At 39.9% G+C, this 15,336-nt stretch overlaps 1 protein-coding gene across 2 annotated transcripts in view; it reads left to right on the forward strand.

Moving 5' to 3' along the window:
* Positions 1-15,336, forward strand: part of gfra2a (GDNF family receptor alpha 2a) — a 71,104-nt gene that overhangs the window by 46,527 nt on the left and 9,241 nt on the right. For both annotated transcript variants that reach the window (XM_034306928.2, XM_053236288.1), the window contains 2 exons: positions 10,669-10,778; positions 11,651-11,791. In XM_034306928.2, coding sequence (XP_034162819.2) covers positions 10,669-10,778; positions 11,651-11,791 — 251 coding nt within the window. The remainder of the gene's footprint in view (positions 1-10,668; positions 10,779-11,650; positions 11,792-15,336) is intronic.

Here is a 15,336-nt window from a genome sequence, read left to right on the forward strand (position 1 = left end):
AGAAAGAAAGAAAGAAATGAAGAAAGAAAGAAACTTGTTAAGAGAAAAAGTAAGTAGATTAGTAGCAGAATAATAAAGTCAGTGGAAAAGAAAGAACGATTCTAAGTAAAAAGCTTAGTTTAAAAAGTAGTATGTAAGAAAAGAAAGAAATAAAAAATGAAGGAGAGAAAAGACGTGTGTGAAAGCAGGAACAGTGTCAGTCAGAAATATTAGTGAAATATAATAAATCTGTTTAGATCTAAAGTTCAGAAAGATCAGTTTTATAACGCAGTTAATGAGGTAAGAGTCAGTTATTAAATATAAACCTTCAATAATTAGAAAGAAAGAAAGTTATAAATAATAAATAATAAAGTAAAACTATCATCAGTTCATTTAAAGAAAGAGTTGAAATGTAAACATTTATTAATGAGACTGAGAGCACGAAATAATAACCAACATTTATTAACTGTGCTTAAATATTAGTGTGTGTGTGTGTGTGTGTGTGTGTGTGTGTGTGTGTGAGATTAAACTTTCACAAAGTTCGTCCTGCAGCAGCGTGAGTAATTAAACACACACACACACACACACACACACACGGTGTGATGGAGAATTGTGGAATAGAGCGCGAGCGTTACGTCGTCATTTATCACAAAAACTAATCCACGCTGTTTCTCAGTCGATCCGTATGATTCACAGCTCTGTTATTTAACACGGAGGCGGAGACAGATGGTGTGTGTGTGTGTGTGTGTGTGTGTGTGTGTGTGAGTTCCCATCAGCGCTGTAACGGGGCTGAGGCTGAGAGAGATCCGACTCCGTTACCGTCTAACTGCAGCTGGTTACGGAGCTGACGCCCCCCGTTACCATGACAACAACTCAAATTAAAATAAGGCATGAACAGTGGTGGTGTTAGCGACATGCTGCGCTAGTAACAATCCAACAGGCGTCCATTTTAATTCTCTAATCACTTCTTCTCTTACTCCGAGTGTGAACACGACTGAACAGGTCATGTGACTTCCAGCCAGAGCGCAATGGCCATTTTGTCTCCTGCTTTCCTTTTATGGTCATTGCTTCCTGTTCTAATTAATGAAAGGAAAAGCAAAAGGGGAAAAGTACAAGTAAGAAAGTACAAGGAAGGCCTTAGAAAGGGAGGGAGGAAGGGAGGGAGGGAGGAAGGAACGAATGAAGGATAGAAGGAAGGAAGGGAGGGAGGGAGGGAGGGAGGGAGGGAGGGAGGAACGAACGAACGAACGAATGAAGGAAGGAAGGAAGGAAGGAGGAAGGAAGGATAGAAGGAGAAAAAGTTGGTAAGTAAAAATGTTTTTAAAAAATCTATAGATACAGATTAGATAGATATAAGATCTATAGAAACTAAAGATAAAAAAGAAATGATGAAATGAAATAAAAGTACAAAGTACATGAATATAAAGGAAGTATAAGAAAGAAAGAAAGAAAGAAAGAAAAAGAAAAAAGAAGAAAGTTTAACAAAAGAAGAGAGTGAAGGAGTAAGAGAGAGAAGGAAGAAAACAGGAAGAAATGGAAACGGACCAAAAAAAGGAAAAACAAATAAAGAAGACGACAAACTGAAAAAAGAAAGAAGGAAAAAGAGAAAAAATAAAGTATTTAATAAAGTATTTTTTCTATTAAAAAAATATATATTTCACAGGATCAGTTCATCCTCAAACTAATGCAATATTTTACTTTCTATTTTACTTCATTTTACTTTCATTTACTTTCATTTTCTTTTCTTGTTTTTCAATAATTTCATTTCTGTTATTTCTGGGTTTTTTTTGTTTTTTTTCGTCCTGTTTAAACAGCTGCACAATCGAGTTCTGACTCACGGGCATGTTTCTGAACTTTTCCTGAGTTGGCTCTGCTACTGCACACACACACACACACATACACACACACACACACACACACACACTCTCACTCACACACTCACTCACACACACACACACACACACTCTCACTCACACACTCACTCACACACACACACACTGCCTGGGGCCACACCATATGTTCACACACAGCCCTTCCAATTAACTATTGATGGATTCGCCTCGTTCTCCAGAATGAAGGGGAAAAAAGAAGAACAGAGGTCTTTCTCTCTCTCTCTCTCTCTCTCCCTCCCTCTCTCTCTCTCCCTCTCTCCCTCTCTCTCTCTCTCTCTCTCTCCCTCTCTCTCTCCCTCCCTCTCTCTCTCTCCCTCTCTCCCTCTCTCTCTCTCAGTGCTGTGCTGAAGGACAAATGACCGTGAACTCGCAACACGTCCAAAAAACAGTGTCACTGAGGCTCTGTGTCTCACTGCGTCGCGTTTCCTCTGCAGAAGAAGCCGTGATTGGTCGTCAGGTGTTGATTAGTTTTCTATAACAGCAGCTCTGACAGTAGCGCAGGTTTATATTAATGCGCTCGTTCTGATACGTTATGGTTTCTATAGCAACAGCTCGTTCACAGGGACGTGTAGAGCGGACGCTCCATTGATAATAAACAGATTTTAAAAAATCGATTTCTGAAAGTAAGGAGAAGTTTATGGAACTTTTATGGAAGGAGTCTCCAGCGTCAGCGCTTTGTAACAGTCAGAGGTGAAATGAAGATGTAAATTTTGCACAACAACGATATTTTATTAAACATTATAATATTTACTTATCTTGTTTGCGTTTGTCTTAAAGGAGCTGTGTGTGATGTTTCGCGCCCTCTGCTGCCCGCAAGCTGAACTGCTATCGTAAAGAAAACGTGACAAGCCGTCCCGCTTTAACCCCATGAACAACCCACTTCCTGTGTTAGAAATATTGCTTTTTAAGGAAAAGGGGTGGAGCTTATTTATGGGCCAGAAATATTGTCAACAGAGCCTCAGAAGAAGAGATCCACTGCATGCCAGTGTTGGAAGTAAGGAATCTTTAAAATGATATGATTACATGAATTTAAAAAGTTCACACTGAAACACATTCTGGGCTTCGATCTGGATCACGTGACTGAAAAGCATCATTGCTTCCGCATTTTTTTTTTTAAATGTGTTTTCGATGACCAAAAATGTCATTCAGTGGACTTTTTTAGCTTTTTCCTCAAGTGTCAGTATTAGTGTTGATGTAAACAATATAACGTGGTGTGTGTTAGAGCAGGAAACAGAAGCAGGACACACCCACAGGCTCCTCGAATTTAAAACCCACAGCCACGTGTAAGGTTCGGATTGGATGAGGTTAGCGCTCGTAGCTGTGATTACAGCTGATTCAGTCTCAGTAGAACTGGACGAGTTTGAGATTCTGAAGTCCAGACTGAAGCCGTTCCAGCTCTGAGCTCATCTCCAGGTCACCGTGTCTCTGTACCAGCATGGATCTGATAACCTTCCAGAATTTTCTCAGCGTGCGGCGGGACGAGGGTGGGAAGTGACCCAAAACCATCGCTGGTTAAACCCGCGGAGAAGGGATTTATTTACACACCGCCGTAATGGACAACTCGGCAGGAAGAGACGGGGGGCGTTTACTTTCGCTACAAACGAGACACGATTACGGATTTGATTTATTTCGCGCCTGGAGTTAAATACAGAGTAATGCTAAGCACTGCGTCATCGCTAACGATAGCTACAGATCACTATCGCTACGTCACCGAGTCACTGAGCTTAGCATTCCCAGCCTGAGACACGTTGTTATTTTTATCCGTTTACTGTACAGTCTTTAAGATTACAGCAGCAGCATTCACTCACAGTGACAGCTCTCAGTCTACAGAGACCTTTTACCGAATGAGCTACCAACACAACGTATGTGCAGAAGTAATCTCGACAGAGGTCATGGCGAAAACGCAACGGTTGCTAAGCAACATTCGTAAGAACGTAAGAGATTTAGATGCGTCAGTTGTAATGATGGAGGTGGTGAAGAAACAGCGCACGTATCTTCCTTTTCCTCGTTGTCATTTCGTTTCCTAAAACACTGTTAATATCCCAAACTGTGAGTCGCTGTATTTACAAATGGAGCATCGTCTTCCTCCCAATCTGCTCTTTTGTTTTATTTATTTATTTATTGATTCTATTCATTCATATTACGAATATGGCTCTAACGATAAAGAGGTACTATTTAGAAATGAATCACATTCGTTATGCATTCATAATTCGCATTAAATAAAGGATGTACGTGATATTTTTGTCTTTTGTCCTGACATGCCACATTAGCGCACGAGTTCAGCAATAAAAACAGAAATGTCTCCGTCCATCTACCACCGCGAGCTTCTCACCAACATCCAGTGCCTCTGACTCAGAGAGAGGAACAACAGAAGTCAAGAATACCGACACGCCGGAATATTTATTAGGGTCGAGCACTGTGTACACGTCATATACTTCTTCATATTATTATTATTATTATTATTATTATTATTATTATATTTCCACATGGGAGTCTTTGGCATCCCACAGAACGCTTTGTGCATTATTAATGAAATTTGGCACCATGATAGAGGACACTCTCAGCTACCAGCACAGCAGTTTTGGTGTACGCCACTTAAGAGCTCTAGCGCCACCAACAGAGCAAAGTAGGGAGGTGAGACTGTCCTCCATCACTGTGCCAAATTTCCAGATAGATACCATTCTCACCATGATGGACTTTCACGAGTTAGAATTTTTTTACATCTTCACCTACAGATTTTCTCCAATCAGCACAAAATTGAAATAACAGCATCATGAGACCAACCTGAACATCTTGATTTTTTTTTTTTGATATGTGGGACACTGCGTCCGTTAGGCGCGAACGAATTTGATGGCAAAGTCACCAAACAGGAAGTGAGGGCTTCTTTTCTCAGCAATGCTTTTACATACACACAGTTAGCAACATGACCTGATGTTAACAAACAAGCTTGATTTGGTAGGGCTACTGAAAACAGGAAGTGAGGTAATATCTCAGCTTGACGTATCACCATCACGTATCTCCTTGGGAAGAAGCTTGGATGATCCTAATGGTTTCTGACTCTGGATTTAGAAGCGTAACAGTAAATTAGACAGGAGGAGAAACCAAAAGGGGATCAGAGAAAACTCATAACGTCTGTGTGGGATCTTTTCACAGAAAGTTTGGAAAGTCCTGGTGTAAGTGTGTGTTCACTTTACCAGCGATCCTGAAAAAAGTGTAATGGAGAGCCGTTAATTTCCCATAACGTGTGGAGAGAAGAGGACCGGCACTCCAGACCTGCTCAGCCCAGCCAAATGATAGTGTTTTAAACGGCAGAGCTGTGTTTTTTTCTTTCTTTTTTTGTAAAGTGTGAGTCTGAAAGGGCCTGAGGAGGCAGTAGGGGGCAGACAGGCTGTAATTTGAGCAGCGAGCGGTCCGCTCAGGTATAATGGCAGAGTCTCAATGAGAGACAAAATGCACTTTATTCTCCGTTGCTGAGAGCTTTCAGCCCAAACACTCACCAGCCAGCTTTTCTTCAACTCTACACTAAATTACAGCAGTTATACTGTATATGTCCCACTCACACTTTCTTTCTCTCTGCTTTCTCTCTCTAAACCTCTAAAATGCAAATATTAACATTTAGTCCTGTTCCTGCAACAAAACATGAGATCTCGGTAAAGAGGGAAAAAAAGCTCATAAAAGTAAAATGACCTTAAATGTGAGAGAGAGAGAGAGAGAGAGAGAGAGAAAGAGAGATGCTAAACCAATAAGAAGTGGAGAGCGTTCCGCTTCATTAGCTGATGGATGCAGCTACACCGCTTCACATAAACACACACTTCCTGCTCGACGTGCGGGAATTCAGAACGACGTCGCCTCGGCTGCCGCTCACAGGACAGAGAGGAATCTTTTGATAAGCTTAATTAGATTCAGTCTGACTGCAAACTGCCATTATTTTAATCCCGAATGTTTCCCACGCTGAGAACTTCCACATCACCACATTAATATTAAGGCTTTATTGTTTCTATGGTAACAGGGACTTGGACAGCGGACGCTGCACGTAAACGGTTAGGTTTTTGACCTCCAAGCAGGAGAAATCCATTTCAGTTCCCTCCTGTGTGCTCAGAAAATCTGAATTTCACCACACGAGTTTTAATTCTGTATCTTAAATTTAACCTGAAGGAAAATGAAATCAACAGCAACATTTTTATAAAGTTTTATTAAGTTTTAAACCTTTTTTCTCCACAGGGAAGTGGAGCAGCGCTACGTTCCCGAGAGCGTACGTTTTTTCCGAGCGAGAGTTGGCGTCAATATTCCGACCTGGGATGTAGGAAATTCCCAGTCAGCACTACGACATGATGTAATTCAAACTCGAAGAATTGTGGGCTCTTGAGGAAAACAAAGTGGCAATTGGAAGCGGTTTGATGGATTTTTCCGACTCCGAGTTTGGAGTTTAGGGAGAGAGACGTTCCCAGTCTGGGTGTCGGATAACGGAATCAGCTCAAAGCATCGGGAGAAAAATGATGATTTCTGTCTTCTGTAGACGGAAAAAGTGTAAAGTTCAAAATGTTATTTAAGGTTTCATTAAACACTGAGTGCTAACTGAACATTATAGGTGTTAATTAAATACGTAATTGCACAGTGAAGGTGATAATTGCATTAAATTAAAGAATTAATTAAACACCAAGTGTTAATAAGATATTATAGATGTTAATTAAATATGTAATTGTACAGTGTAGGTGTTCATTTAAAAAAGCTTTAATGTTAATTAAAGAGTTAATAAAACATTATAGGTGAAATACTTTAATGAACCGTCTAGGTGTTAATTACAGTTAAATAAAGACTTCATTAACACTATATGTGCAAATTAAAGAGTTAATTAAACACCTGATGTTAATCCCATGTCTTAATTACACACTTAACTGAACAGGTGTTATTTACAGGTAATTAAGGAGTTAATTAAATATGCAGTGTTAATTAAACATCACAGGTTAATAATTACAGTTATCTATATTTTAAATACAGTTAATTGAACACTTGGTGTTAATTCAGTAGTGTGTGTTAATTCTAATTTGTTAAAGAAGCATTTAATCACCATCGGTGTTGACAGAACAGTGTTTTAATTAAAGAGTTTAGGTGTTAATTGGACAGTGTAGTCATTAATTAAGAGCACTTTTAATTAAAGAGTTTAGGTGTTAATTGGACAGTGCAGTCATTAATTGGTGTTAAAGTGTTAATTAATGAGACACTTTGTCACTGTTGGTGTTAGTTGCAGGCTGTTATAGTGTAAGAGATGGCTTCGGTTTGCTCTTACGTATTCTCACACACACACACACACACACTCGTCACAGGCGGTTGAGCAGTGAGCAGTGTGAGGCTGATCTGTTAGACAGAGAAACAAATCCGACACACAATCAATACAGTGGAGAGGCGGCGTGTGTGTGTGTGTGTGTGTGTGTGTGTGAGAGAGAGAGAGCATGTATAGCTGCTATAACATAAGTGAGAACAAGAACTAACTTGTTTCACAGAGCATTAAATGTAACTATAAGCGGATAAAAGTAAACAGTAAGTCCGCTTCAGCACACACTTCACTGTTGATTATTTTAGTGTAGCAGCAGCACACTCAGGGGTTTATCACTCACACACCGCCGTGTTGATGACGTGATCCGTCTGTCTAAAGTCCACTGAAGGGTTAAACGTTACAGATCCAAATCCCACTCGCTCTGTTAGAATTCTGGAAGAGTTTTTTGGAGGAAAAATATAAGTGGAAAACATCTGCGGTTGGGGAAAATGGTTGGAACCATGCTTGTGAGTTCTCATCATTATCCCTGGCTCTGTGGGAGATAAAGTGCTCTGATTGCCTGCCTTCGGTTTGAAACACAGCCACGTAGCACTGCGGATTTCCCAGAGGTTATATCCGACGTACAGTTCAGAGACGCTGAAATCATGCTGATTATCTCCGAGATTTTAGAACGGATGCACATCACAGACTAAGAGAAAAATAAAGACACAATCCTCTCGTAGCTTGCAATTAGAAAGAGACTTTGTAATAATTAAATTTTTGATTAATTAAAACAAGCAGCAAAGCTTTCGAATATGCACTGATATGCAAATGAAGTACTTGTGACATCACAACTTGTATAACATCCTTCAAACGTACGTATTTGGGGCACAAATGTGTCCTTGGTAAAAGTTAGGAAAAAAAATGTCTTGTTAAAAATAAGATAAGTCGATACAATTTTTTTTAAATGAGAGAAACCCAACCTTTAATTAAAGTCTATTTACTTTTTACCTCCTGAAGCAGGAAGTAAAATACTTATTAAAGGTCAAATGTACTGGGAATTTCTAAGGGTGCCAATACTTGTGACACTTATATATTAGTTTCAATGTAGTTCAATTAGTTTATTTTTTTTAAATCAAGGGTGCCAATACTTTTGGAGCAGAATATTCATGTACACGTACATATAAATAATATATTACACACTGCAGGCCAAATGCTTTAGAAAAGTTTTAAAAACAACAATTTAAAAGGAAACAAAGAGAACATGTGATGTCACAAGTACCTAATTTGCATATTGCACAGCAGCATGGGGGATCAACATGAGATTATGCAAATTAACCAGAAAGAGCATTTTATAACCTTTTTGTAATCGAGGGTGCCAATACTTATGGAGCTGAATATACAGTGCATGTATGTGTGTGTATAGTATATAATAACCTACAGGCTGTATCCAAAATGTTAATAACAATCATCAAGAGCCTAAAAAGGAAAAAAACACAAAACAGGTTGTGATGTCACAGACCTCATTTGCATATCGCTCAGCACTCTGTCACTTTATTGCTTATTCTGCTGCATTTATTCGATTAGTTATAAATCATTTCAACCCAAACATTAGTCAAAATGAAAGAACCTGAAAGAGACGAAACCACGGCGCTCATTTCTGCTGTTCGTTTGGGTTTTATTTTATCAGCGAATACCAGACGAGGAGAGAGAAACACTTCGTCCTGTGAGGGAAGGCTGAGACCTGATTACTGCTGACAGCAGCCTTTTCTCTTTTATAAAACGTCCCCCGAGGCGCGGGAAATTTCCCTGACGTGAAGGGACACCGTGTTTAAGCTGGAGCTCACAATGAGTTGTTATGAAATCTGATCACCTGAGACGTTTCACAAAATAACCGCATGCAGAAATGTGGGACTAACACGGAGAAACGGCGGCGAGCGCTCGGCGACTTCCTGATGATGGATTACATCTGTAAGCGTGTGTGTGTGTGTGTGTGTGTGTGTGTGTGTGGACAGAAAAAGAAAGCTTTAACCTCCGTTTGAAGAGAGAGACAGAAAATTGGTGACTGTTAGTAATACCTGTACTGCACTGTTTGACATTTCTCCAAAACAGATCACCAGAGAGAGAAAGAGACTTTCATTACTGCTTTTCATCTTTAGAAAGGTTTCGTTGGTGAAGGTCACGTTGCAGAATATAACAACATACCTGAGAGACTTTCCACATCACTGATGTTGCTTGTGGGCATGGCCTGTTCTGGTTTTTTAAAATTATTTTATGTCATACTTAATGCCTTTTTAGAGCTCCAAATACGACTAAATGGGAATTAAACACAGGTAAGAATGAGACACGATTCACTTACGAACGATTCAGACCTTCTGAATGAGTCAGTAAGGTGATTCAGCAAGTCATTCCTTTCACTTCTGTACATAACAAGAATCAATTTCATGAGCAAAAATATTTTATATTTATATACAAAAAATATAATATATAGTTGTGTCTGTATGTCTGTGTTTTTTAAACATCTGTGAATTATGTGAGTCATATTTATAATAGTGTGTGTGTCAATCCATGCCACTTGATTCAGTGAATCTTTTGGGTCGTGATCAAGATTCGCTCATCTCTCTCTCAGTGAATTATTGTTTGAATCAATGAGTCTTTCAATCATGACTGAGAGTCATTCATTTCTCATTCAGGAATTCAGTGTTTGAGTCAGGAAATATTTTTTCACAACAAAGATTCGCATGTCTCTCGTTCAGAGAGTGGGTGTTTGAATCATTGAATCTTTCAGTCATGATAAAGATTCGTTTATCTCTCGCTCAGTGAATCAGTGAATCTTTTAATCATGACATTCAGACAATTAGAGTTTGAATCCGAGAATCTTTTGGCTATTAGTGAAATCCACTCCTCTGTCATTCAGTGAATTAGGGTTTGAATCTGTCAGTCTTTCAGTCATCACTCAGTGAATCCAGTGTTTGATTCAGTGAATCTTTCGGTTATTGCCAAAATCAGTGTGTGAATCGGTGAATCGTTTTGGTCATGTTCATGAGTCACTGTAATGCATCTGTTTAATACAGTTAATGTCTGTTCATGTTTAGTGTTTCATTACTGTATTATTGGTTTCTTTTCCTTTATTCATCTGTTTGTCTAGATAATTTTTTTTATTATTTTGCTTTGGCAACATTGTTAAACCAGTCAAGCCAGTAAAGCACACTTTGAACTTGAACTTGAGAAAGAGAGTGTGTGTGAGGGAGAGAGAGAGAGAGAGAGAGAGAGAGAGAGAGAGAGAAGGGGGGATGACGTGTCCTCTCTGGCTGCAGAATGAATGTACCCCATCCTCTGTAACCCACTGACGTCACAGTGTCCACATGCTGACAGAGAAACAGAGAGAGAGAGAGAGAACAATAACTCAGTAATTTGTAGACAGTAGAGTGTTCACTGACACTCCCCCCCCCCCCCACACACACACACACACACACACACACACGTCTCTTGATCCATAACCTATAAAGCATTCTTGAATGTGTATGTTTTTTTATTTTTTAGGTCCAGGCTGGCGGATTTCCATACACACTGTCAGATGAGTGAGGACTCCATCAGCACTTGTCCAAACGACGACTACCAGGCCTGTCTCACTGCCTACACCGGCCTCATTGGTGAGACAGACAGACACACAGTGAGACAGACACACAGCGAGACAGACACACAGCGAGACAGACACAGCGAGACAGACACACAGTGAGACAGACACACAGCGAGACAGACACACAGCGAGACAGACACACAGTGAGACAGACACAGCGAGACAGACACACAGCGAGACAGACACAGCGAGACAGACACACAGTGAGACAGACACACAGCGAGACAGACACACAGTGAGACAGACAGCTGCTGTTCACAGGACGTCAGTATTTGTTTGTTGCTGTGAAGGTCAACAGGAGACACTAGAGAGACCGTGAGATAGAAGGAAAGTGAGACAGACAAACAGAAAGACAGGTATATCATCAGACAGAGAGACAGGGAGACAGTGAGACAGATACTGAGACAGACTGACAGTGACTCAGAGAGACTGTGAGGTAGATAGATAGACAGACAGTGAGACAGTAAGACAGACAGTGAGACAGTAAGACAGACAGTGAGACAGGGAGACAGTGAGACAGTAAGACAGACAGTGAGACAGGGAGACAGTGAGACAGTAAGACAGACAATGAGACAGTAAGACAGACAGTGAGACAGGGAGACAGTGAGACAGTAAGACAGACAGTGAGACAGTAAGACAGACAGTGGGACAGTGAGACAAGTGAGACAGTAAGACAGACAGTGAGACAGTAAGACAGACAGTGAGACAGGTAGACAGTGAGACAGTAAGACAGACAGTGAGACAGGTAGACAGTGAGACAGTAAGACAGACAGTGAGACAGGCAGACAGTGAGACAGTAAGACAGACAGTGAGACAGGCAGACATTGCTTGACATAAATGATGATCTTACTGACATCTGTGTTTTTTTTTCTGTTCCTCCCAAAGGGACGGACATGACTCCTAACTATGAGGACGCTAATCACACGGACTTCTCCATCTCTCCGTGGTGTAGCTGCAAGAACAGCGGAAACCAGGAGGAAGAGTGTGAGAAGTTCCTGAGGGACTTCAGAGAGAACACCTGCCTGCGTAAGAACCACATCAAGAACCGTTCCGCTTTATTAAAGAACCCTTTCCAGAACCAGAATTAGTATTTTGATTTTAGATTTTCGATCAGTTTGGTGTCACTCTACACCACAGGCTCCGCCTCCCAGAGTTTGAAGGTGAAACAAAAAGCTAATCGTTCAAGTTAAAGACAAGCTAGCGAAAGAAAGATTACCAGTCCAGTGAAACCTAACCTAGCAAGCGAATGCTAACCTAGTAACAAAAATTCTCACACCACCCTTCAGTCACAGCAGCATCTGATTGGATATCGTCCCACCAGCTGCTAGTTCGCCTGAGTCTTATCCAAAATCTGCGTTTACAGTGTGGTTTGTAGCACCAGAGCGGTGGATTCACTGCACGAAGTGAAATTAAACTGCAATCATGTTATCATATAATAAATTACAGGACATAAAGTAACAACGTGATCAGGAGCTATGATAAACAGAATCCTAGCATATTCATAACGTGCAAAACACACATTCATGCTGTAATATTTTCCCTTTTCTTTTCAAAAAGCTTCATTTTCTATGACTGAAATTGCCATATTCAAGTGGATGGGTGACCAAAACACTGAGAAAATGAAAGATATGTATCTGTAAATGTGTGGGCGGGGCCTGAATTTAATAGGACGTTACAAAAATAAAAAAAATTGGTTGGTTGGTTAAACCCTCAGACGTAGAATAAATGCATCCATTTTGTGCTAGAACTCTGTTAAAAGAGCTGGAAGTGTTACACATCCCTCCTGACTTCACCAACTGACCAGTGAAGTTGTTGTTGTAGCCACACAGGGGATAATTATGTTCCTCGGCTGACAGTCGGATATTCCTGTTGGACCTTGCTGCTGTAATGGTACGAAAGAATAATGGCTCATGGCGGTTTAGAAGTGAGGAGCAGGACACGAGTGTGTACTCAGAGTGTGTTCGTTAGGAGAAATCTGAGCTAATGTTAATTTCAGGGGTCAAACAGCGAGCTAACAGAGTGAGACAGACAGAGCTATAAACAATATCCAGGAACAACAACACATTGACAGCAGGGTTGCCAGTAAGTGGTGAGCTATATCACACAAAAAAAAATCATATCACATCTCTACAATATACGGTAGGTATCACATAGTGATTTCCCTGCAATATGATAATGCTGCATCTTTAAAAAAAATAATGAAAAAAAAACTTTCCTGCAACTTTATTTTATGAATACAAAAAAATTTGCTTAATTGTATATATTTAAAAATAACATTATATTTATAAAAAAGTAAATAAAAGTATTTAAGACTGAAAAGAGAAAAAAATGTTAAATATCTGTAAAAAATGAACATTTTACAATTTTAAAGATTAAGTACAAAATTTTAACATCAAATCAGCTACTTCCAGACAGTTTATAATTATCTAAAAATATTAATATAAAAATCTAAGATCAGATGAAAGAAAGAATATTTGGCTCAGATTTGACACCACAGGAGAGTTAGCTTCATCTTATGTTTATGTTAATTTTCTTTTAATCAAAAAATGATATAAATGCTAGAACATAAAGTATATACTCCTATATATCCTAATAATGAGTCTAATAGTGATCAGGAGCTTGACCCAGAACAAGACCTGGTGTAAAGCAGGAGGTATCTTATAAACATCTAGCTAGGAAGTGTTGGGAATGAATAACCAACACTGATCATGTGAGTTTCCTTCAAACATCAATATCCACTCACTTTTGTGCAGCCTAAAAAGTAGAGTTTGTGGTCTCTTGAGGATGAACAAGGCCACCACTGTGGACAAGGCCACCTCAGATAAACCCAGCTGCTTCAGGCAGTGTTGCTCTGTTAGGGGCCATTGTGCTGCTCCCAGTCTGGACAGTGTTACGCAGCATGACAAATTTTGTTGTAAAATGGATGAACTTGGTGCATCATTGGTACAAAAAGCTGTTCTGTTTAGCAAAACCTTACAACTTATGATCTGCATATGAGCACGATAGCATCTGATTGAAGACCAACGGCTTGGTCTTTCTAACAAAGATGTTTCCCAATCATATTCACGTCTTCCATTAATTTGATGTATAGCTTGGCCAAGATTAGGGTTGTGAGTTTGAATCCCAGTACCACCACCAACCTCCCACTACTGGGATCTTGATCAAAGCTCTTAACCCTTAAACTGTGCAAGAGGTGCTGTACCATGGCAGATCCTGTGCTCTGACCCCAGCGTTTTAGCAAATTTAACAAGTATATGCAAAGAAAATAATTTCACTCTACTCTACTGGTAAATGTGAAAGGCTGCATTTGCTGTCTATGAAAGAAAACAGATCTATAGACCAGATTCTTGTTCAAGTTAATGTTCAAAGATACTGATCAGAATTTGCAAGTTTAAATCTCAAGACTACCAAAGAACCACTCTTGGGATTTTGAACAAGGCGCTTAACCTTTATCCTGCTCCAGAGGCACCATATCGTGGCTGACCCTGTGCTCTGACCCTGGCTTCCTAACACGTTGGGATATGTGAAAAGAATTACACTGTACTGTACTTGACAATGTAACAATAAAGTCTTTCTGTCTATGAAAGGAACCAGATCTATAAATCAGATCCTTGTATAGGATGACTCGGAGGTTATAACCCTGCGCTCTGACCCTGGCTTGCTAATAAGTTGGGGTATGCGAAGGAAGGAATTTCACTCTACTGTATTTTTCTATGTGACAATAATGGATGCCTTTGCAAGAAACCAGGTTTATTGATCAGATCCTTGTTAGAGATGACTCAGTGGTTAAAGTTCAAATGTAGTGATGAAAAGATGGTGAGTGTAAGTCCCAGGACTACCACAGATACACTGTTGTACCCTTGGCACTTGGCACCAAGGCGCTTGCCCCACAATTCCTCCAGGGGCAATGTATCATGGTTGACCCTGCACTCTGACCCTGGCTTCCTAACAAGTTGTGATATACAGAGGCAGGAATTTCACTCTATTGTACTTTTATATATGACAATAAAGTCTGTCTTTGTTGTCTGTGAAAGTCTGTGAAAGACACACCAATGGATTTGTGCCCGGGAATTTCCTACCATTCAGCAGATTTGATGAATAAGCTCAGACATGTTGAGAAACATATTCTGTCCAGTTTGTTGACTTTTAAATATTACAATCACCTTCAATTACCAGATTTATTGCTCTTTTGTCTATGATCAGTGGGTGGAATCGAAGGAGCCAGAGCAGGAACTCAAGGAACACAGGATGCTAAAAAGGAGGGTTCTGGGTAGGGATGATACCAATATCAGCTAAAAATGCTGGACTGGATATTTCAGGAAGAAAGAATGAATCTGATCACAAATCTAGCCTGAAATTCCACAGAATTGCTGGTAGCACAACATAACACAAAGAAGTGACATAAAGAAGGTCATGCATTAATAACAGTTAGCATAACTTCAGTGAGTAGCTGGGCTTGAAAGGCTTGCAATGTTCTGCTGTAACGGCAGCATGGCAGCCAGCCTCTAAATTAGCACAGGAATAATGAAAATGCATGAACTTTATATCAATGTAATGTAAAGTAATGTAAA

The sequence above is a fragment of the Pangasianodon hypophthalmus genome, chromosome 8 (genome assembly GCF_027358585.1).
Source record: "Pangasianodon hypophthalmus isolate fPanHyp1 chromosome 8, fPanHyp1.pri, whole genome shotgun sequence".
In the NCBI taxonomy this organism is placed as follows: domain Eukaryota; kingdom Metazoa; phylum Chordata; class Actinopteri; order Siluriformes; family Pangasiidae; genus Pangasianodon; species Pangasianodon hypophthalmus.